The sequence below is a fragment of the Camelina sativa genome, chromosome 20 (assembly GCF_030686135.1).
Source record: "Camelina sativa cultivar CO46 ecotype springtype chromosome 20, ASM3068613v1".
Lineage (NCBI taxonomy): Eukaryota > Viridiplantae > Streptophyta > Magnoliopsida > Brassicales > Brassicaceae > Camelina > Camelina sativa.
In genome coordinates, this window is record NC_141899.1 from 21,643,242 (window position 1) to 21,665,934 (window position 22,693).

The 22,693-nt window shown below is 37.2% G+C and overlaps 5 protein-coding genes across 6 annotated transcripts; 2 read left to right on the forward strand and 3 right to left on the reverse strand.

Moving 5' to 3' along the window:
- Window positions 1-10,120: 10,120 nt before the first annotated feature.
- On the forward strand, window positions 10,121-12,122 carry LOC104771211 (pentatricopeptide repeat-containing protein At5g27460). Its single transcript, XM_010495705.3, has 2 exons — window positions 10,121-10,730; window positions 10,825-12,122. Exons 1-2 carry the CDS (start codon window positions 10,470-10,472, stop codon window positions 12,040-12,042), a joined length of 1,479 nt encoding a protein of 492 aa, XP_010494007.1. The 5' UTR covers window positions 10,121-10,469; the 3' UTR covers window positions 12,043-12,122.
- A 78-nt stretch (window positions 12,123-12,200) lies between these two features.
- On the reverse strand, window positions 12,201-15,237 carry MK (mevalonate kinase). 2 transcript variants are annotated; one of them, XM_010495706.3, is made up of 6 exons: window positions 14,867-15,237; window positions 14,275-14,411; window positions 13,427-13,676; window positions 13,102-13,349; window positions 12,602-13,009; window positions 12,201-12,501 (listed from the first exon to the last, which is right to left on the reverse strand). In XM_010495706.3, exons 2-6 carry the CDS (start codon window positions 14,405-14,407, stop codon window positions 12,404-12,406), a joined length of 1,137 nt encoding a protein of 378 aa, XP_010494008.1. In that variant the 5' UTR covers window positions 14,408-14,411; window positions 14,867-15,237; the 3' UTR covers window positions 12,201-12,403. The 2 variants fall into 2 exon arrangements, with proteins under 2 accessions (XP_010494008.1, XP_087360881.1); XM_087504755.1 differs by lacking the exon at window positions 14,867-15,237 and adding an exon at window positions 14,807-14,862.
- On the forward strand, window positions 15,208-15,937 carry LOC104771213 (uncharacterized). Its single transcript, XM_010495707.3, has one exon. It carries the CDS (start codon window positions 15,208-15,210, stop codon window positions 15,859-15,861), a length of 654 nt encoding a protein of 217 aa, XP_010494009.1. The 3' UTR covers window positions 15,862-15,937.
- Window positions 15,938-16,132: 195 nt separating this feature from the next.
- On the reverse strand, window positions 16,133-18,033 carry LOC104771214 (Signal peptidase subunit). Its single transcript, XM_010495708.3, has 6 exons — window positions 17,736-18,033; window positions 17,441-17,488; window positions 16,993-17,055; window positions 16,794-16,847; window positions 16,543-16,629; window positions 16,133-16,439 (listed from the first exon to the last, which is right to left on the reverse strand). Exons 1-6 carry the CDS (start codon window positions 17,859-17,861, stop codon window positions 16,314-16,316), a joined length of 504 nt encoding a protein of 167 aa, XP_010494010.1. The 5' UTR covers window positions 17,862-18,033; the 3' UTR covers window positions 16,133-16,313.
- A 2,863-nt stretch (window positions 18,034-20,896) lies between these two features.
- On the reverse strand, window positions 20,897-22,391 carry LOC104771215 (E3 ubiquitin-protein ligase ATL31). The gene has a single exon (XM_010495710.3). It carries the CDS (start codon window positions 22,151-22,153, stop codon window positions 21,044-21,046), a length of 1,110 nt encoding a protein of 369 aa, XP_010494012.1. The 5' UTR covers window positions 22,154-22,391; the 3' UTR covers window positions 20,897-21,043.
- Between the last annotated feature and the right edge of the window lie 302 nt (window positions 22,392-22,693).

Below are 22,693 nucleotides of genomic sequence, written 5' to 3' on the forward strand. Positions count from 1 at the left end.
TCTATGTCAAAACATGGAACATACAACTTTGCATGTAAATATATGAGGCCAACAGTTTGAAAGGTTTATTTCTCTCATGTTATATATTCATGATTGGAGATCAAATATTTCTTATTTCAAATCTTATGGGTGTGTGATACATATTAAAATGCGCATCCACACTACATAAAATATCATCTACAGAGGATAAAATATATAGATGAGGGAGATGAGTCTCTGCTCTAAGCCATCTTATGAGAGATGCCTACTGCAAGATTTGTATATCATCATATTAGATGATAAAGTTCCCCATCATTATGGGAGAATCATCGAATAGTTTTGGATCTTTGAACAAATGAATCTAATGAATATGAACTTGTGATGTTCATATATTTTACCTTGTTTTCCCTTAGTTTATTCACATCTTTTGCATCTTTTTCTATCCATTTAGGCCATTATTGTGTAGCCTTAGCACTAATCATGCATTAGGGCTTAGTTGCATTGCATTTGCATCTTTTCATGCATAAACAGGTGATTTTGGAGCTCAAGGAGCATGGAAGCAATGGAGAAGAGATGTGAAGCAATCTTGAGGAGGAAACAAGGGAGTTAAGGCTGAAACAACAAGGTCCGGAGTCCAACTCGACCGCACACTCGACCAGACACTCGACCGTGTGCTGAGGAGGACTCGACCAAGTGGAGATTGCACGTGAGAAGCCAGCTCGACCCCTAGCTCGACCGAGCACAGGTCGAGTTGACCGAGCCGTTGACTGCTTTGACTTTTTCTATTTTTAGGGCTTCCACTTCCCCACTATATAAGACCTTGTACCTGCAGCCACCAAAGTGTCCAGCTTTTTAGATATTCCCAAAAACCTAGTTTTTACCTTTTTTAGCATTATTCCTTTTGCATTTTATTAGATTTTGTACTTGTTTAAGAAAACTCTTAGATTCTTCAATATTGTTGGTTCAATAACTTTCTTAATATTGAGAATTTGAGTTTCATCCTTTGATTAATATTGAAGATCTCAGTTTTATCTTTCTAATAATGCAAGTTTCAATATTTTCTGGGTTTTTGATTTGTTTCATCATGTCTTGTTGTGAGTAGTTTCCTTAGGATCTTGAGGATGGGTTAGGAAGGATTGATCTTGTGGTTTATGTGATTTGGTCAAGCTTGATTGTTGTAGATCTCTTCTAGGCTAGATGTTCTTAAGGCTGATCTTGAACTGAGAGGTTAGGATCTGATTTCAAGCTCCTTAGCATCACACCAATGTTTAAGAAGCATAGATAAGGCTAGATCTAGAGCTTACCATTAGGCTTGCTAAGAGATTAGAGGTCTTGTTTGGTTTGAGATGTATTGCTTAATGCCTGCTTGTGTAGATTCTTTACTGTGTGAGAGCAAGTCTAGAATTGCATAGGTTTGATTGTTTCTTGACCATGAGAGTGGGAGAAACTTGTCTTAGATTTATATGTCTAGAGGTTAGTTAGCTCAAAGTTTGCTTGAGATTTGTTGACCAAGTTAGATAACCACAATGATTAGTTCTTCCCATGAATCCATCCTCAGGAACCTTCTTTGTTTATTGATTTTAAAGTCTTAATCTTGTAGCTTGCTTATTGTTTGATTGGTTTTAGTATTGCTCTGTTTTTGTTGTGTTGCTCTGTTTTCCGGATTTAGCCAACTCGACCTCTCACTCGACCTACACTCGGTCGAGTGCTTGCTTGAGTTCATCCCCAGAACTCTGGTTTATGATTTGTGATTGTCTTGTTTCATTCCTGTTTCATTCCAGTTGCATACATTTAGCTTTCAGTTCATCAATTGTCTTGCATTAGTTCATTAGTAGTAGTTTCTATTTCTGTTCTTGCTTCATTACTGTTTCAATCATTCAGTTTCATTTGCATTTAGTTCTTGGTTCTTGTAGTTTATTTTCTGCATTTTACATTATCATTTTAGGATTGTTAGTGACAAGCAATCTTTACATTTGTCTTAACTTAGATTCATATGCACATCTTAGCTGTTCACAAACACTCAGATAGGATTGATACCTCTTGTACTGCAATAGCATAAGGGGAATTGAAACACCCATCCATCATTCCATTCATATATCATCATTGCATACATCCACCATCATTCACAACACAAATAACCTTGTTTCAATTTGGCGCCGTTGCCCATTTGAGTGTGTTTTTGTGACATTTAGGATCCATATTAATCTAAGATTAAGTTCGTTTATACACTTGAATCTTCTGTTGCTGGGTTGAAGTTGAATTTCAGGTGCCAGCTCGACCATCAACTCGACCACCACTCGACCGAGTCGTGATCGAGCACCTGATCGAATCAGACGCCAGATCTAAATAGACAGCACTTCCCAGTCGACTCGACCATCAACTCGAGCCTGTACTCGACCGAGTGTCTGTTCGAGTCAGTCACCATGTTTCAAAGCAGTCAGTTCCATTATGTACCTATGCACCAGCAACAAAGTTTCCAGACTCAATGGTGTCACCCTCCAGCGTTTCAAACCTACCAAGCCCAAGAACCTGACTTAAGAGCAATGATGCAACAATTGTTGCTTGGGCAAGCCAATAAGCAGCTTGAGGAAGCAAGGCAGTTTGGAGAGCTAACCCAGAAGTTGAATTCTTATTCTCATGACCTGAGTCACCAGCTTGAGAGTCTGACCTCTTCATTCCAGTCCATGGAAAGCTTCATTGCTTCTACTTAAGCTCCTAAGCCACACCATCTTCCTCAACAAGCTATTCAAAACCAAGGGAGATCACTATTAAAGCAATCCATCTCCATGAGGAAGATATCACTGAGGACAGTGAGGTTCAAGGTGGGGAGGATTCATCACTAAGTGAAGCCTAGAGTGAAGGTTTTACTGAGCAGACTGAAGCAGAGAAACAACTCGACCAGGTGCTCGACCACACACACGATCGAGTACCTAATCGAGTGACTGATCGAGTTGAAGACACAGAAGCTGTTAAGCCTGCTAGATACATTCCTCCTGCTTACAAACCACCTCTACCATTCCCAGGACGTTTCAAGGCACAAAAGATAAGGGAACTGAGGGAAATTATTGAAAAAAAAAGAAATGATGGCTTTGCAACAAGAGGAAGTGACAACTTTGAAAGAAGAGGTTGTCATTGAGAAGAAAGAGGAAGTGAAAGTCTTGAAGGAAGTAATGGCTATACAAGAGATTACCATTGCTTACAAGGAAGAGGAGAGAGGGCCTAACTTGAGCAAATTTGTTCAAAATCCTTCCTACAAGGACATGCTGCTTGAATTATCCAAGATGAAAGCTCAAGAACAAGACATGAAGGATCTAAAAGAGATTGGGGAAGTTGTTATACCAACAAAACTTGAAGACCCTGGATCATTTAATCTACCTTGCTCCATTAGTTACATGCACTTCAACAAATGTTTGTGTGATCTGGGAGCTTCAGTGAGCCTAATGCCATACTCAGTGGCTGAAAAGTTGGGGTATGAATACTTTAAGCCTTGCAATCTCTATATTGGCATGGCAGATGGATCCAAGAGGGATGTGCTTGGGATAATTGAAAACCTTCCAGTCAAGATAGGAAAGGCAAGAATCCCAACTGATTTTGTGATCATGAACATGGATCAAGAGCCAGAAGATCCTCTCATCTTGGGGAGACCATTCTTAGCCACAGTTGGAGCTGTAATAGATGTTAAGATGGGAACCATCAAACTTCACCTTGCTAAAGACTTCACTATGAAGTTTGACATCAAGCATACTACTCATCAGCCTACTATTGAAGGTCAGCACTTTATGATAGGGAAAAAGGCTAGTTGTGAAGTTTTTAAGGATGGAGAGGATCCTAGGATTAAAGGTTTAGCCCAAGCTAAGACTGTCCAAGAACTAAAGGGTTCAGTTCAAGTGCTAACTGGTTTAGTGAAGGAACTTCAAGCTAAGCTCAACAAGAGGTCTTTGAAGAAGGCAAGACTAAGACTCAAGTTTAAGAAGAAATATGGTTCAAGTGCTAAGGAGGTAGTGATCAAAAAGGAACACAAAGGTTATCAAGTAGAACCAGGGGGATTTCATCACCTCCTTGGTCTCTAACTCAAGCCTGAAAAGGCAATCAAAAGTCAAGCTTAGTGACTTTAAACAAGCTCACTAGGGAGGAAGTCCCTAAGGTATCCCTGTATATATTGCTTTGGAATTTTGGTATTTTGATTTTTGCTTTAGTGTTTTCATGATCAGGGAATCAAGGGAGTCCGATTAGAAGAGGAAGGGACAGGTAATGAAGACACGCAGTCCAGCTCGACCCCCCCCCCCCCACTCGGACACGCACTCGACCGAGTCAAGGTCGATCGCCGTCGTCGAGCTGCCCCAAAGTCCTTCTCCAAGCCACCAGCCTGACCCCAACTACTCCTATGACAGCATGCAGATGGATGTGGACAACTACTTCCACAATCCCTAAGGTACCACTATCACCTTACCATTGTTTATACCATTTCATTTCATATTGTGTTTTGTGTTGTGTTTAAATCTTGAATCCTCTCACAACTTTTTCACACAAGGGACTGTGTGATTTAAGTTTGGGGGAGGGTTTGAGATAGCATTTGATGTTGTGTTTTGTGTTCTTATTTCAAATTTTTATCATCATCATGTTAGCACTTGCATTAGCATCTAAGGCATAGAAAAACCATAAAAATTTGAAAAATTTTGAAAAAATCTTCATAAAAAAAGAGTGTTCATGTAGTTTGCATTGCATATTAGGATCTTGTTTAGCATGTTTCATGTAGAATTGTATAATATTTGCATTAGGAATCTATGATGAGTATTTCCTTGTTAGCTAGCCTATTCACTAGACTAGGATCAATGTCCAAGTTATTAGTACTTTGATGCTAGTTGAGTAGTAGGAAGCATAAGATTGAACCAAGCTTGAATTCTTGCATTGCATTTGGTCTAAATTGAAGCATGTTGTGATTTGAAACCATTTCCTATTTTATAAGAACCTAATATTGACTTTTAATTATCAATGTGTGCATTGCTTTAAACTCATGGATACCATATACATACTTGGATCATCTTTCTTCTTTTTACCACTCTTGTTGATCCAAGTAGCTGATTAAATCATTAAGATCAGTTCCCCTACCCCTAAACCATACCTTCTTTCAAGCCTTGTTTATTCTTGAGTGTGTGAGGCCTATTTTTGGGATTGAGCTTGGTAGAAAGTGTTAGGTTTGAACTGACAAGAGTAAGACCTTGTGTAGTTCTAGTTTGCATTTTTCAAACTAGATAGGACTAGGTGGTTCACTTGTTGGGTTTGGGACTTGGCTGTTTTGAAAAGAAAAGAAAGAAAAAAGAAAGAAAAAGGGTAGAGTCTTTAAGAGGAGATTGTGTTTAAGCAAAGTCTAGTGAAAGGATGGGAAGTAAAGTGTTGATTAAGATGGTTCTAGTTAAGAAAAAGAAAAGAAAGAAAAGAAAAGTTTAGAAAAATGCTTTTATGTCTTAAGAATAAGAAAAAAAGAGAACCATAGCAATAAGAAAGAATCCCCCATTCCACTAGAAAGATCAAATAAGAAACATCTCCTAAGACTTGAAAACCAAAAGAGAAAAGGGTTAAAGAGAAAAGAAGAAGCAAAGGGTAGCACTAGGATCATTTGGGTTTAGATTGCTAGGATAAACACTTTGGGTACCTTTGGGTAGACAAGGTTTTATTCTTGTATGTGTCTAAGTGTTTTTACCTTTAGCATTCTTCTAAACCTCAATCCATTTTCATGAGAGAACCTTGATATTGACAAGCCCCACTCTAAAAAGAGACCACCATTGTCTTAAAACCCTTTATTACCAAGCCAAATGAGTTTAAGCATTGCATAGAGTTGATTCATGTTCTTGTTTAATGAATGTTAAAGGAAATGGTTGATTTGAATGCATGTGGATAACTAAGGCTCAAATCAATAAAGGTTGTGATATGCTTGTCTAAAGTCTTTAAATTCCAGCTCATTCAACTTGCATCATAGTACTAGTAACTTGGACATTGATTCTAGATGGTCTATTTGCAAGCTTAAGGAGCTGAGATCCCACTTTCAAACCTCACTTACCTTCTTATGTCTTTGATTATTTGCTTGAGGGCAAGCAAAGACTAAGTTTGGGGGTGTTGATGTTCATATATTTTACCTTGTTTTCCCTTAGTTTATTCACATCTTTTGCATCTTTTTCTATCCATTTAGGCCATTATTGTGTAGCCTTAGCACTAATCATGCATTAGGGCTTAGTTGCATTGCATTTGCATCTTTTCATGCATAAACAGGTGATTTTGGAGCTCAAGAAGCATGGAAGCAATGGAGAAGAGATGTGAAGCAATCTTGAGGAGGAAACAAGGGAGTTAAGGCTGAAACAACAAGGTCTGGAGTCCAACTCGACCGCACACTCGACCAGACACTCGACCGTGTGCTGAGGAGGACTCAACCGAGTGGAGATTGCACGTGAGAAGCCAGCTCGACCCCTAGCTCGACCGAGCACAGGTCGAGTTGACCGAGCCGTTGACTGCTTTGACTTTTTCTATTTTTAGGGCTTCCACTTCCCCACTATATAAGACCTTGTACCTGCATCCACCAAAGTGTCCAGCTTTTTAGATATTCCTAAAAACCTAGTTTTTACCTTTTTTAACATTATTCCTTTTGCATTTTATTAGATTTTGTACTTGTTTAAGAAAACTCTTAGATTCTTCAATATTGTTGGTTCAATAACTTTCTTAATATTGAGAATTTGAGTTTCATCCTTTGATTAATATTGAAGATCTCAGTTTTATCTTTCTAATAATGCAAGTTTCAATATTTTCTGGGTTTTTGATTTGTTTCATCATGTCTTGTTGTGAGTAGTTTCCTTAGGATCTTGAGGATGGGTTAGGAAGGATTGATCTTGTGGTTTATGTGATTTGGTCAAGCTTGATTATTGTAGACCTCTTCTAGGCTAGATGTTCTTAAGGCTGATCTTGAACTGAGAGGTTAGGATCTGATTTCAAGCTCCTTAGCATCACACCAATGTTTAAGAAGCATAGATAAGGCTAGATCTAGAGCTTACCATTAGGCTTGCTAAGAGATTAGAGGTCTTGTTTGGTTTGAGATGTATTGCTTAATGCCTGCTTGTGTAGATTCTTTACTGTGTGAGAGCAAGTCTAGAATTGCATAGGTTTGATTGTTTCTTGACCATGAGAGTGGGAGAAACTTGTCTTAGATTTATATGTCTAGAGGTTAGTTAGCTCAAAGTTTGCTTGAGATTTGTTGACCAAGTTAGATAACCACAATGATTAGTTCTTCCCATGAATCCATCCTCAGGAACCTTCTTTGTTTATTGATTTTAAAGTCTTAATCTTGTAGCTTGCTTATTGTTTGATTGGTTTTAGTATTGCTCTGTTTTTGTTGTGTTGCTCTGTTTTCCGGATTTAGCCAACTCGACCTCTCACTCGACCTACACTCGGTCGAGTGCTTGCTCGAGTTCATCCCCAGAACTCTGGTTTATGATTTGTGATTGTCTTGTTTCATTCCTGTTTCATTCCAGTTGCATACATTTAGCTTTCAGTTCATCAATTGTCTTGCATTAGTTCATTAGTAGTAGTTTCTATTTATGTTCTTGCTTCATTACTGTTTCAATCGTTCAGTTTCATTTGCATTTAGTTCTTGGTTCTTGTAGTTTATTTTCTGCATTTTACATTATCATTTTAGGATTGTTAGTGACAAGCAATCTTTACATTTGTCTTAACTTAGATTCATATGCACATCTTAGCTGTTCACAAACACTCAGATAGGATTGATACCTCTTGTACTGCAATAGCATAAGGGGAATTGAAACACCCATCCATCATTCCATTCATATATCATCATTGCATACATCCACCATTATTCACAACACAAATAAGCTTGTTTCAACTTGAAACTTCAAAAGTTCAATAGATCACTATTCAAAACATTTATTGCAAATCAAATGCAATAAGCTGATGGATGAGATTTCATATTATTGATCCTCACATAAATGAATATGAACTTGTAGTTATGAGAAATCTTACATCCCAGCTAAAAATGCTCCAATAAAATATGTCTCTAACGGATGACATACTAAGTCTATGACACATAAGAAACGTGATAGACTACTTTGGTTTCTAAGATAAATAAATCCTCAAAAAGAAAAAGGAGCAAATTAAAAAGAGGTTTATACTCTCAAAAGAGGAGCAAATGAACTCCTAAAGAGGAGTAGATAGACTCTTAAAGAAGAGCTAATAGACTCCCTGAGAGGAGCACATACACTCCTAAGAAAAGGAGCAAGATACTTCTCAAGAGGAGTAGAGAAAATGATTGATATGGTTAATAACGAAATCAGGTACCTGTATAAAATCATTTATATAATGATTTAAGAGATCTCGATTAACCATGTCATTACGGGAGATATGAAACCAAAGACATAATTTCGACAATAAAAATATTATATCGCGCAATGTGATTAATGAGGATCATAAATCTCCGCTCTGTGAGCGTATAGAGATATATATTGGCCAACAAAGAGGTAATCAAGTCTATATAAACTCGTATGAAAACAAGTAATTTTTGGACTAGTGGTCAAAGCATCAAAAGGGTATAATGATATAACAAAATGGTGTGTCGCGCCATGTTTTGTTAAAATACCTTATCAAAAAATGGATGCTATATGAATGACTTGAAATATGCCTCATGGGATGCTTGAAGAGCTTACCCCGAAATATATATGATATCATAATTATGTTCTTGAGAATTCGTAACAGTGATGATTTTGAACATCATCAAAAACTCTTGAAGAGTTATTTGGAATAAAAAATCTTGGAAAGACAAAAATGTCTCTAGATATTCTAAACTAAACATCTATCGAAATAGATGTTATACTAATCACTTCTAAAGGAAGTCAAATATATATATATATATAGTCATATAAGATCATTATATATCTTATGAATTGTGCATAGCATTTTCTACTAATTTCTTTGCAGCATAAAACTCATTCTCTATGAGTAGATTTTGAGTATGAGCTAAAACGTATCTTCTATTGCAAAGGTATGATTAACTTGGGCTTAATATATTTTGGAACCCCCAAGTTTGGTTTAGTTGATTTTGCAGATGGAAGATTTATATCGGATCAATATAAAGATATATCGCAAAACAACGACTTCACGACGTTTCAGTGATAGACTTTGGCCGTTGCTTTTTCAAGTCATTCCAAAATAATTGTGCTTCATATGCCAATTGAGAATCCATAATGGCTCAGATGACACTCGAACATCAACCAATAGTTACCCGCCGAAGACGGGAGCCTCGTAACATGTTGGCGAAGAACTTTGCACTGAGGGTTCGATCAGCATCAACTAGTTAATGCTTGTTGAGAGTCATTAGCAAGAAGCAACTAAAAGGCAACAACTCTGTTGCATATGTCCCCCAAATCAAAGGAAGCTACACCAAGAAGGACAAGACATATTCCTCTCTTCCACTCAAGAATTCGAGAAGAATAAGAAAGTTGATAGCCAGTCCATCAACTCAAGTAACAATGTAGCAAAGTTACTTACAAAGGGAGAGAATATGATGATTTGCGGCTGCACTCTTTTTTCCTTATCATGGTTTTTATCCCACTAGGTTTTTCCATGACAAGGTTTTTAACGAGGCAGCAAATAACATGCAAAAAATCGACCTCGATGGAGAATGTCAATGATGAAGGGGGAGATTGCATCACTATTCATTGAAACCAACAAAGCATATTCACAAAGGCACTTCCTACTTTAACATTCCGAAAACATATTCAGAGTATTGGAATGCGGCATCTACGAGATCTGTGAAGTTTTATCGAGGGGGAGTTTACACTACTGTACTCTTTTTCCCTTGTCATGGTTTTTATCCCACTGGGGTTTTCTATGATGAGGTTTTTAATGAGGCAGTGTGTAACTCATCGCTGGTGATGGATACTCAAGGGGGAGTGTTATAGAATTAGTGTGAGTATACATCACCTGCACATGCAAGTGTCACTCTTCATGCAAATTTTACAACAAGTGTCTTCCTTTATGCAATGCATGTAACACTTGTTCACTTGTACACCACTTGTCACCAACCTCTCTATCCTTATCTTTGTATTCTCTATCTATAAATATGAGTCATGTAGGAGAAAACAATGTAGTAGTGAGAAGTCTTTCCATTTCTCTAATTTCTCTCTAAAGTTCATATACTCATTTCTCTAGATCTCTTCTACTTTAATACTTCTTATAATAAACATTTTGTTGCCTCCAAGCTTATGATATAGTTTACAACACTAATTTAAATTTCAGGATTTTAATGTAAATTTCAGGATTTTAATGACAAATTTATATGAATTCGGAGTCACAATTTATGACTTGGGCTTTTCATATTACTCAACAGCCCAAATCCACGACTCTCACTTGACGACAAAAATAAAATACATCCCACTCTCACCGTCTCACTTAGGAGAAAGACCCACCGAACCAGACTCGGACTCGCGGCTCCAATGCTGATTCGTTGCGTTGCGAAGACGATATTTCCCAGCGCCGGCGTAGCAGCAGCGAGGCTCGTATCTTCACTTGCTGATGGTTTGGATACCGTAGTAGTACCTCACCGGAAGGAGATACTGAGAAAGACCGGTCGACGACGCAGCGTTCCCTCTCTGCTTCAGGAACGGATCGACTCTGGCCACGCCGTCACGTTATCCGAGCTCCGGCTAATCTCCAAGCGTCTCATTAGATCTAATCGCCACGATCTGGCACTCCAGGTTTGTAAAAACCGAGATTTTAAGCCTTTTTTTTTTTTTTTTTTATGGAAGTTTCAGAATTAGCCAGTCTCTTGTGTTTTGTGTATATATATAGATGATAGAGTGGATGGAGGAGAATCAAAAAGATGTTCAATTAAGTGCTAATGACATTGCCCTTAAACTAGAGCTGATCATCAAAGCTCATGGTTTGAAACAAGCAGAGGAGTATTTTGAGCAACTACTAGATACTTGTGTGTCTAGCAGAGTAGCGAAATCAGTTTACCTCCCTCTTCTTCGTGCTTATGTGAAGAGGAAACTGGTTAAAGAAGCAGAAGCTCTCATGGAGAAGCTGAATAGATTGGGGTTTCTTGTTACTCCGCATCCGTTTAATGAGATGATGAAGCTTTATGAAGCTAGTTACCAGTTTGAGAAAGTGGTTATGGTTGTTTCGATGATGAAAGGGAATAAGATACCGAGAAATGTTCTTTCGTATAATCTTTGGATGAATGCTTGTTGTGAGGTAGATTGTGTTGAGGGTGTGGAAACGGTTTATAAGGAAATGGTTGGTGATAAGAGTGTTGAAGTTGGTTGGAGTTCGTTGTGTACTTTGGCTAATGTTTATATTAAGTGTGGTTTTGATGACAAGGCTAAGTTGGTTCTTGAGAGTGCGGAAAAGAAGTTGAATAGAAGCAACAGGCTTGGATATTTCTTTCTCATCACGCTTTACTCGTCTTTAGGGAATAAGGAAGGAGTTGTTCGTCTTTGGGAAGCTTCTAAATCGGTTGGTGATAGGATTAGTTGTGCGAATTACATATGCGTGTTGTCATCATTGGTGAAAATTGGTGATCTTGAAGAGGCTGAGAGTGTCTTTAGCGAGTGGGAGGCTCAATGCTTTAACTATGATGTCAGGGTCTCCAATGTTCTTTTGGGTGCTTATGTGCGTAAGGGAGATATCCTCAAAGCCGAGTCGTTGCACAGCCGTGTATTGGAGAGAGGAGGTAATCCAAACTACAAGACTTGGGAAATTTTAATGGAGGGATGGGTGAAATGTCAACATATGGAGAAAGCCATCGATGCTATGCACAGAGCGTTTGAACTAATGAAGGGGTGTCATTGGAGACCATCGCAAAACATTGTCATGGCAATTGCCGAGTACTTTGAGAAGGAGGAGAAGATTGAGGAAGCAACTGCATATGTTAGAGATTTGCATCGTCTTGGTCTTGCAAGCTTACCGTTGTATAGATTGTTGCTTAGAATGCATGAACACGCTCAGATGCCAGCTTTTGACATCTATGAAATGATGAAGTTGGACAAAATCCGAATAGTTTTGTAACAAAAAGGTGATCAAAGTGAAAGCAAAACTATTTATTTTATGTAACAAATGTATATAATCTACAACATGTTTTTACGAAAGTGAGTTTAACTATTGTCATTTCATTTCTTATCATGTCCATTATAAATTCATTGAATTCTACAATCGAAACACAACAATTTCAGAAGACAAAAAATAAAATTTATTGCTTGTTTTCAAATCATTTTCACATGGTAATAAAGCAATTTTACATTCAACAGTCAACACATCAGTAATAAGAAGGAGAAAAAATGACTCTTTGGTTTTCTAATTGCAGCCTTCTTGAAGTACACGTCTGCAAGTTTAAGAATGGTGAGAGGCCAAATATGATTTACCAGTCTGATCAAAAGCAAACTTGAGCTCCGTTACCACCGATCGACGCTGTGAAACACTGAAAACCGCTGGACTCGAGCTCCTCCACCACTTTGTCCACCACCGTCCCTGAAACCAGTTTGTTTTACAAAGGGGGTTTAATTAAAATTCAAGAATCAAGAACCCAAACTGAGAAAAAGGATGACTGAAAATAGCTGAAAAAGGATACCGGTTGGTAATAGAGTGAGGACGCAGCCGCCGCCACCAGCTCCTGTCAGTTTGGACACAAGCTTGTGCTTGACCGTGGTTTGGATCACAGTCTCGATCGAGCTATGGCTAACCCCCATTGACTGGAGCAGACCTTGGTTCATCTCCATGAGTTCTTTTATACTCTCTTCTTTCTCTGTAACTGAGGTCTCGTCTTTAGATTGAATGATCGCAGCGAGCTCTTTACTTATAGAATCCACGGCGTTGAACACTGACTTCATCACATCAGGATGTCTCACCGCTCTCTGTGACACACCAGAGACCAGAGCTTTTGTGTTCCGCCCGACTCTAGTGTTGGTGATCAGCATTCTCAGAGGCATGTTGGACTGTAACCGAGTTATCTCGCCTGAGCAGAACTTGATCATGTTGCCTGCAACCACCGCGAAATAGACACTTCATTTCTCTAACTTATAATTGAAATTTTTTGACACGAGGATTTGGAGTTGTACAGTTAGAACAAACCGTATGCACTGACGGTGTTGTCTATCCCAGAAGGTTTCCCATGGATGATCTTTTCGCCTTCAAAAGCCCATTTATTTAGCAACTCAAGATTGGTCTCATCGAGAGATGACCAACCACTACCACGGGTTTTGTCTGAAATAGAAGAAGCGAGAAGAGCAGCTGTGAGAGCTACACATAGAGCTGCTGATGAACCGAGGCCAGATCCGTATGGAAGCTCAGAGTTAATGACGACTGTAGCCGGATTAAACCTAAAGAAAACAAGAAACGTGAAACACAACAAGATGAAGAACTCGGAAAAAAATGTCAACTATTTTGTGTTATCTACCCTATAATTCTGGTGTATAAATAGAGAAACGTGGAGATCCCCGAGGAGAGCCAGATCTTGTCCTTTGGAAGATTTTGCTCTTCAACCAAAACTGCAATTGATTTAAGGGTCTCGTCTGTACATGAAGCCGGAGTTGAACGACACGAAGTGCTTGAATCATAAGGAATCGCTTCTTTGACTCTAGCTAAGGACCAGGAAAACTCCAACGAAATGTCCTTGAGCTGGAGTATAAGCCTATCGTTGTTCTCAGCTGTAAGAAAAAAAAATGGTAATGTAATTCTTCAGATTTGTTTCTACATTGGGACAAAAGACTATAAGCAAAACTACATGCATCAACCATCAAATTATTTCGAGGAAGTTGATGCAAAGATGAAATGATTCAGTACTAAGGTAGAGTCATTTGCCATCCTAATGTGCCTATAGACTCTTACGAAATCAGATTGTCCGCAGATGTTGAACTTGAATTAAGCAAGCTAGGAGGGCACAAAATGAATTAACCCATATTCCCATAGTTGGCGGGGTACTCTACCATCTTAATGCATCCTAGAACCCTTTGATAATACTATTACTTAGTGACATTAGCTAAAAACATTAGACAGTATAACATGAACATTCAAAGTCTAGAACCCAAATCAGATGTGAACAAATATAAACTCATGGATCACTAGCAGTTTGCGAGGGTTGGTTAGTTCTGGATCCAGTTAACTAGAGAAACAAGAAGTGCTACAAAAAGCATAGATCTTTAGCTAATCAATCTCTATATCGATTCACTTATGACTTCATTCCAATAATTACAGGTATGGTGATCTCAAAGGAGTAATAAACACCAAGAAAAAAAAACAAAGAACCTGATTGAAGAGGAAAGGTAAGAGTAACATAAGTATAGAGATCAATGGCTGCAGCTACTGCAGTAGATCCATGGACAACAGCGTGTTCGCCTGCGAGTATGATCTTCCCAGGAGCTCTCGCTTTCACTTCCATTTTCCTAAATCAAAACACACACAAAAAGTGATCACAAACAACAAAGGAAACAGACAAGATTCACAACAAGAAAAAAAGAGTTATTTATCTAACACAATTCCCAGATTCTAACAACTAATAAATAATAATTGAACACAACCAACTCTGGAAATAAAATAATATAATAAGCCATTTGCTCCAAAACGTGGATCAGAATCAGATCAAAATGGGCATTATTATTATTATATAAGTGGCTCATACGGATCTGCATTTGAACAATGATTACACATTTATAACACAAAAATGGTGAATGTGAATCAGATCAAAGCTGCTCGGATCGATCGCAAGTTGGGAATTTTTAAAAATGAAGCTATAAAAGTTCGTTTTTTTTTTTCTTCATTTCCTTCTTCGTTACTTTACCTAGAGCGTAGAGAATTGAACAAAACAATGGCAAAAATTGAATAGACAGAAACAACGTACCTGGAATTGCTGAGAAACAAAACCCTAGAAGATGGAAAATGTCTGAAAGCAACAAGAATCGTGTTCAATTAGGATGGATGATGATAGTGTCAGAGAACCGATTTTGGTTTAACATTCCCGGTTCGAAATGAATCTCGGTTAAGCGAAGCTTTTAAACTCTCCATTTCTCACTTTCTTCAATTTGGATGTTATCGGTTCTTTGATTTTCCCGGTTTATAGGTTTGGTTCGGTATGGTACGAAGAAACAAATCCCAATACGCATAAGCAACGGCTATGTCTTTCGTCTCTAAACGAAAATTGGGGTTTTAGAGAAGAAACAAGACGACCGAAAATTACGGTGAATGACTCTTCTTCATCTCACATCGAACCTCAATGGGTTTCATCTGCTTAATCCACAACAAAGTCCGAAACTTTCATCGATATCTAGAGTGTCTCTGTTGATTTCACATCGAACCCAGTTCCAAAGTTTGGTTCTTTGTGCAAAGAAGAGTAATAAAAGAGTTGGGTACCGAAGAATCACGAGGCTTCTGTTCAATTCTCTGTCTTTACTCTCCCCTATTCTCCAGATTTTGCCTCAGCCGTTGGATCTCGTCGTTGCTGATTTGGGCGGCGTAGATGGAGGAGGCGGAGGAAGAGGAGGTGGGTTAGGGTTTTGGAAAGGATGGGGAAGATTTGATGGATGGAGAAGGAAACGTAACAGAGTACCAATTTTGGTTTTTGTTTGTGTGATTCTTTGGATTTATGGTTTCTGCAGAATCTCTAGGATAGAGATTAAGAGAGAATTGGTTTTGAAGGTTTTGGGGATTTGTTTGTTTGGTGTCACAATGGTGAAAGAGTTGAAGAGAGAGGCTAGAGTTTTGGTGTTTGGGTTTCTTTTTTGCGTTGCTTCATTGGTTCTTGGATTCAAGAAAGAGAGTTTTGTGAAATTAGTTTCGAGAGTTAGATCTTGTTCTTCAGTTCTTCTTTCTAATAAGAGAAGTCGTAGAAGAGTGTAAATAGAGACGAAGAAATTATTGATTCTGTTGTTTCCTTCCTCCATTATCTTTCAATTGAGACTTTTTACTTCATGAATTTGTCTGTTATTAGATGTGCTTAATTGTTCCTGTTTTGTTACCATTGAACAAGACGATGCTCTATCTACTTTTGTTTGTTCCGTATGCACATGTTCTAATCGAGGGGACGGTTGATTTCTCGGTTTATAAATGCGATCAAGAGGATTGGGTATATGCACAGTAATGGTGGTATGAAGCTAGTCAAAGAGTCGGATGAAGTGCAAAAGGATAATCTCATAAATTGTTGGCTCAGAATACAATCCAAAACAATGTTCTCAACTTCATGACAATATATAGATCAGCAAGTCTAACTGAACACCTGAAATAGAACTCTCTTCTTTCCTAAGTGTAGGAGATTTTTGTTAACCTTAGATGATGCAGGAGGCTCTTCATCATCATCTGTATGCATTGGGTAACCGATAACCAGACATAACTATTTTGTCAGCAAACATCTTGCCAGTCTTGGGCATGACATGCCAGTGCAGTGTCAAGTTGAAGTCCTTCCCTCGGAGGTTGTGTCCCTAGAAAGATCCCATTCACAAAATTTCAGATACTCTCTCGTGAAGAAGAACTACATGAAGGACTGGTGTTTCAAGAGAGGATAATAGAAAGTGATTCATGTACCTGATCTATGAAACGGTACTTGTTTGAAATTTGTATCCAGAACTTGGCATGCTCTTTCTCGGGTATTATGGCATCCCATAGAGACACCTGCGAAAATATTGATAATAAATCAACAAAAAGGGGGTCCCAAACAACAGTACAGCTAATGAAGAAGGCAGCAACACTATAACCATATAACACTGAACTTGTTCTTATCCCCCGACAAGAGCTGTAGGCTATATAAAAGCATTTGAAGCAAAGTAGATTTATACCTGGTTCAGGGCATTCTTTGAGGTTTCATACTCTGCTGCTACAAAAGCAAATACCTGCAAATGTTTTCGTTAGTGTTGGTTTTGTGTTTATCCGACCATACAAAAAGAGAGAGAGGTATACAACAAGACAGTACGTAACACTGGGGATACTTCAGCTAAGAGAAACAGAGATGGATTGGTGTACATTGGAATGCTATACCTGCTTTGTGTTCCAAGTAAATAGTGACTGCAAGTCTGCTGTTACGTTCAGTGTCAAGCTGACCTGAATATACACATAAAATGCTAAGCAATTAGAATATACTGCAACAGGTAAAGAGCAGCCTAACGACTATTGGTGTATGTGTAGAGCTAGAGTATATGAATATATCAAGTCCGGCGTATATTAATCAACTTGAACGATTTGAGTTCTAGAGTAGACTAATGCAAAGATTTTACTAGAACGTATAAAGAAACACATATGAACCTCAATGGCCATCAAATTCAAGAAACACAATGAGTACTAAGCTTAAGAAAGATGACTTTAATACCAGAAATTGCAATGATAAAGGTCATGACCTTATTCAACCATCAAGAGAAAAGGTAAAATGTTCCTGCATATACTGGGGGCACAAACCTAGCAATACAGCAAAGACCATGAGAAACCTTACCTCATCATTTCCATGGGGTTGCTTCTGAAACCAATTGATATTTAATATCTGCAAAACCACACCCCAACCATTAACCCCCTTAATAAAAACTCAGTGAACACAAAACTTCCATAATTCTCTTTAAAAATCCCCCAAGAAGAGCTCAACTGCTCAACCATTACAATTTTGAAACTTCTAACCACAACGCCAGAATCCAGCAAAAAAAAAATTAGGGATCTAAAACAACTTGAAACTAAAACACGCACGCATAGATCCTGTGAGAGATCTTTGCAATTAAAATCAAACACATACATACCTGGATCTGAGCAGAGGGAGTTTGGTTACTGAAGTTATCAGAGAAGGAAGCAATCGCACAAATGAAAGCCAGAATCGTCACGGCGAATGTGAGCAGAGCATTGGCTCTGTAACCAAAAGAATGCATCCTCTTTTAATCACTCAATCCTCCCAAAACCTTCCGAGGAAGAAATTGAAGATGAAATTGAATTTTCTTTTTTCTATTTTTCTTTTTCCTCTTATTATTTCTTTCTTTAATATTTTTATTTGTTTATTTCCTTGACGCTGTGTGTAATCTGATTGGCCAAGACACGTAGAGTAAAAGTATACCAATGTGATTTAATCATATAAACTGGTATTCTTGTTTAAAATAGCACTGGTTTAGAAAATTATTGATCGGTCATGTCACCCTTTACTAATGTTGCACGTAATGGCTAAACTAGCAAAGGTGTCTGTGACTGACTATATTCATACACGAAGCATGTGGCAGTAGTAATTAGCAACTTATACATATATTGAACTTTTGAAGTGAGTGAGAGATCTCAGAAACAAACTCACTCAAGTAGGGTTTGTTTTTTCTTTTTTCCCCACGGAAAGACATTACAAACAAAATTAAAATTTGATACTACAATGTTTTTCCAATCATTAAGCTGTAATGATATTTCCAATCCTAATTAAAATTTGGGCTGAAAAATGACTTTTTTCCAAAATTATTTTGAGTTATGTCTTCAGTTGAAATGATATAATATTAACGCTTAATACAATAATAAAGAGCCATCATCTTTGAAGTTACAGAGTAAACCGTCAACAATTATTTCGGTATCATTATTTGAACTGACTTGTCTTCTAGGAGACTATCGTGGCTGCGGGTTTAGGGTTTAAGAGAAGAACTTACTGCTGGAGGTTCCAAAGAGCAGCAATCGGTGCCGGCTGGAAAATTGTCTTAACAGTTTTCGATTTTTCTTACTTTTTTTGGTTGTATTAAAGCCAAATATAAAATCGGATGTTTCATAATTAGAGTTCAAAACCCTTAACTACATATACATGTTAAGGTATCTTTATCAGCCATAACATGATGTCCCTAATGGGCATGTGACCTTTATGATATCTCATGTAAAATGTTGATTGTGAATAGTTGGATTTTGAATATATTCTGGAAGAAATTGTAAAGTTTATGCACATTTGATACACAAGTAAAAAACTGGATACATTATCAAGTTCAATAGATATCTAGAGATGAAGGTTTCTTTATCAACCAAGAATTTATTAACCACATTGATAATGCATATCTAACTAAGAATAATGCATTATAATATATGATATTTAACAGGCACAACATGTTTAACAGAAATTACATACCCATGTCATTGGTTTTGAAACATTTTAAAAATTTTCATTAAGCGTAAAAATATAAATAAATTTTAAACTAATATAATCTTTTAAATAATTATTAATTTTCAAAAAATAGTTCACTTTCTCTCTCTCTCTCTCTCTAATTAAATATAGACAAAATTACCAATTAATTTTTTCAAAATTGTCAACTAAACAAACTTAAAAAATAATGATATCATAGCATTTTATTTATTTTTAATTATTGTATTTAGAATATTTCTTTTAATACTGATACATTTAAAAAATAAATTAATAGTGATATTTTTGGAAAAATAAATTAAAAATGTGATATTTTGAAAAAATCCTCTATGAGTAATAGTAGTAAAGAAATTATTTGCCATATCCCCTATATAATAAAACGGAAGTACACAACTTTTTTTTATAGACTATATAATTTTTATAAGTTGATTACAAAATAGGTTATAGATTAAATATAGGTTGGTTACAAAAAATATTATAGATTAATTGGTCAATATACACTTAAGAATATCCCAAAAAATCCTCTGAAAGAGAGTATTCTAATGATTTATACAATTTCCAAAATAAAATCTTTAGTATTCCATATATTGTTTTAAAATATATATTGTTAGGCATAAAAAGGAATAAAATCTTGGCAATTTATCACACTTGATCGTGATTTCCGGGATCTTATTGTGCAGTTAAAAATAAAATCTTACCTAAGCACGAGTCATATTAAAACACTTTCACCAAACATGTTCAAAAATTAAAATAAAAACAAACAACAAATATAACCATATCTCATATATAAAATTACAAAATTTACAATATAAAACTTACAAAATATATGTTTTTTTCAAGCCATCATATTTAACATATGATTTTATTGCATAATATTTTATTCAAAAAACTTTTAAAGACAATCATATAAATTATATTTTATTCTAAAATTATAATATAAATAAAAAAAATTTCAATCCGTGCTCTAGCACAGATTAATAAATTCTTTATTTTACATACAGTGATATCATCCTCTTGTCTTGTCATATTATCGTGTAAATGTAGACAACAACGGATAATTTTTTAGTGTGTGTTTACATGTGTATTTCCGTTTACGTACGTTTATGTTTTAGCTTAAAGGTGTACAACAACGCGACTTTTGATCATTGTTACATAATGTTTCTAGAACAAATTATATTGAATGATGGCAACTTCCTACGTTACACTATTCAAATTGTTGAACAAGTAATCATCTTCGGATCTGTAAAAGATATTAAGATGCGACTTAGTCGTGGTCTATCTAAGTAATTAAGTAACTATGCTCTTTATATTTTATGTATTATGATTTCATTTCCAACTCCAAGTTAAATATTTTAATGTATTATGATTTCATTTCCAACTTCCAAGTTATATTAAAATTAAGAATTTCTAAAACTCTCGTATAATTACGAGTACCTCGTACTCTAATGTTCAAGTGATTTTACTTTTTCCTTTTTCCTTTTTCCTTTTGACGTACAAATGATTAATTGTTGGCATTGTTGGAATTTATAATTGATCTCCATATGTTTTTTTTTAATACTACATTCATATATCAGTATCATCCGACCATAATTCTTTTAGAAACATTTTTAAACAACCATTGTATTGCCCCCAAAACAAAGAAAATAATCATTGGTAAAAATAATATTGTAGTCTATTCTTGGTCGATCGAATAAGACTTCTTATGTTTTGAATTTTTTTAAGAAGAAGAAGAAGAATAGAAGACCAATCTCCACTTCGTTCTTTGTTTGACTATTAGAAAATTAATTTTTGTCTTTGAAGAAAAGTATAAAATGAAATAAAACAATCTCCTTTTTTTTTTTCTGGGATTGACAATTTAAATTATCTTACAAAAAAAAAAAATCAAAAACAAAATCAAAGAATTGCGTAAAATCTATTTTGCGTGTTTATGAACGATGCACAAAAACACCAGTCAACCAACTAAACCGGTAATCTAACAGAACCGTTAGCCGTACCGGTATGTTGAACCGACGAGGTTCCTTCACCGTCCTTATTGACTCCAACCCTCGGCGAAGGAACCGGCGTCGTATTCCTCCACAGAAACGATGGGTTTCTTAGAAAAGCCCACCGGTCTGCTGGAACCGAATCCCCGGTCGGACTTGTCACTTCATTTGTTTTTATGCTGCCGGTACCACCTAGTCTAATCGAACCATCATCCCGGTTCCGCCACAGAAACGACGGCGTTTTACGGAACAACCACCGATCCGATTTAGCCCTCGACCTATCAACCGGTTTACCACTCCTGGAGCTTCCTCCTCTCGGTAAAACAAGTAAACTATTGGACCGGTTCAATTTCCAATTCGCCATTATCTTCTTCCTTAAATCTTCCGGTAATCTAAGCGTAAACCGGTCGGTACTCTCTCCCGGTAACACCACGGAATGCCCCGTCGTATGTGACCTCGGGAATTTAACACGTGGGAGTTCCACCGCCGGTTCAGGTATCGCCGATTCAAGATCCATTTCAACCACCACATCCGGTTCGGCCGGTTCAGCTGTCTGCGTCGTCGTCTCTTCAGCGAGATTAGTCCGACAAACAGGACAAGTCACGTGACCTTGTAGCCACGCGCCGATACACTGAGGATGAAACACGTGATCACATTTAGGCAACAAACGCAGCGTTTCGTCGTCTTCGAATTCGTTCAGACAAATCGCACACTCCAACGCTCCTTTGCCGATCTTCTGAGTCTTCACTTCCGAGTAGACGAACGTCGGAAACGTCTCGATCGTCTCCACGTCTAAGCCACGCGCCACCGTCGCGTTGGTCACCCTCCTCCTCGCTGCTCCTCCCGTGGGAGTAACGCTGCTGTCGACTACTCCAGTACAGTGACGTAAGTAAACGGTGAAGAAGCCCATGAAGAAGAGAGCTGCGATTACGACGACCACGACGACAGCCATGGCTGGACTTAGCTTGCCGCTGTAAGCATACGGGTCATTTCTCGGGTCGGGTTGGTTTGATTGACCCGATGCCAGAGATAGTAGTAGGGAGAACAAGACAAGAAGTTGTAAAGAGATATGCTTTATGGGATCCATTGTGATTCTTGAATCCCAAAAAAAGTTAGTTATGTGTTTTTATTCCGACGAGAGAGAAGTTTATAGAGAGGTTTTTGAAAAGTTTTGAAGAAGAAGTCGTGGAGAAGACGCGAGGAAGGTTAGGGGATATGTCATAAGCAAATGTGTCACTTTACTGAATGCCACGTAGATGAACAGAATTTTCCAACTGAGGAGGGCTGTGAATGTCAAAATTGTTGGGTGATTCTCAGAAGGGGTTGACTTGGTCGTAGACTCTTCTTGATTCACTATGTATGAAAGGTATCTTTTATTTATAGTATTGTACGTTATGTAAAAGATTGAGTTTCAAAGTTTTTTTAAAATTTTTTTTTTTATTTTTTATTTTTGGTAGGAGAGAGGAGAACTAAGTCTCCTCAACTTTATTACGAAAAAAATAAGAAACAATTACATCCGAACACTTCGTGGAACCGTAGTCTCTCGAGAATCCTCCTCAAAAATCGGAAAAACAGTAGTCGGACATGAATCAAAAAGAACCACTCCAAGGGGTTGAGAGAAAGCATA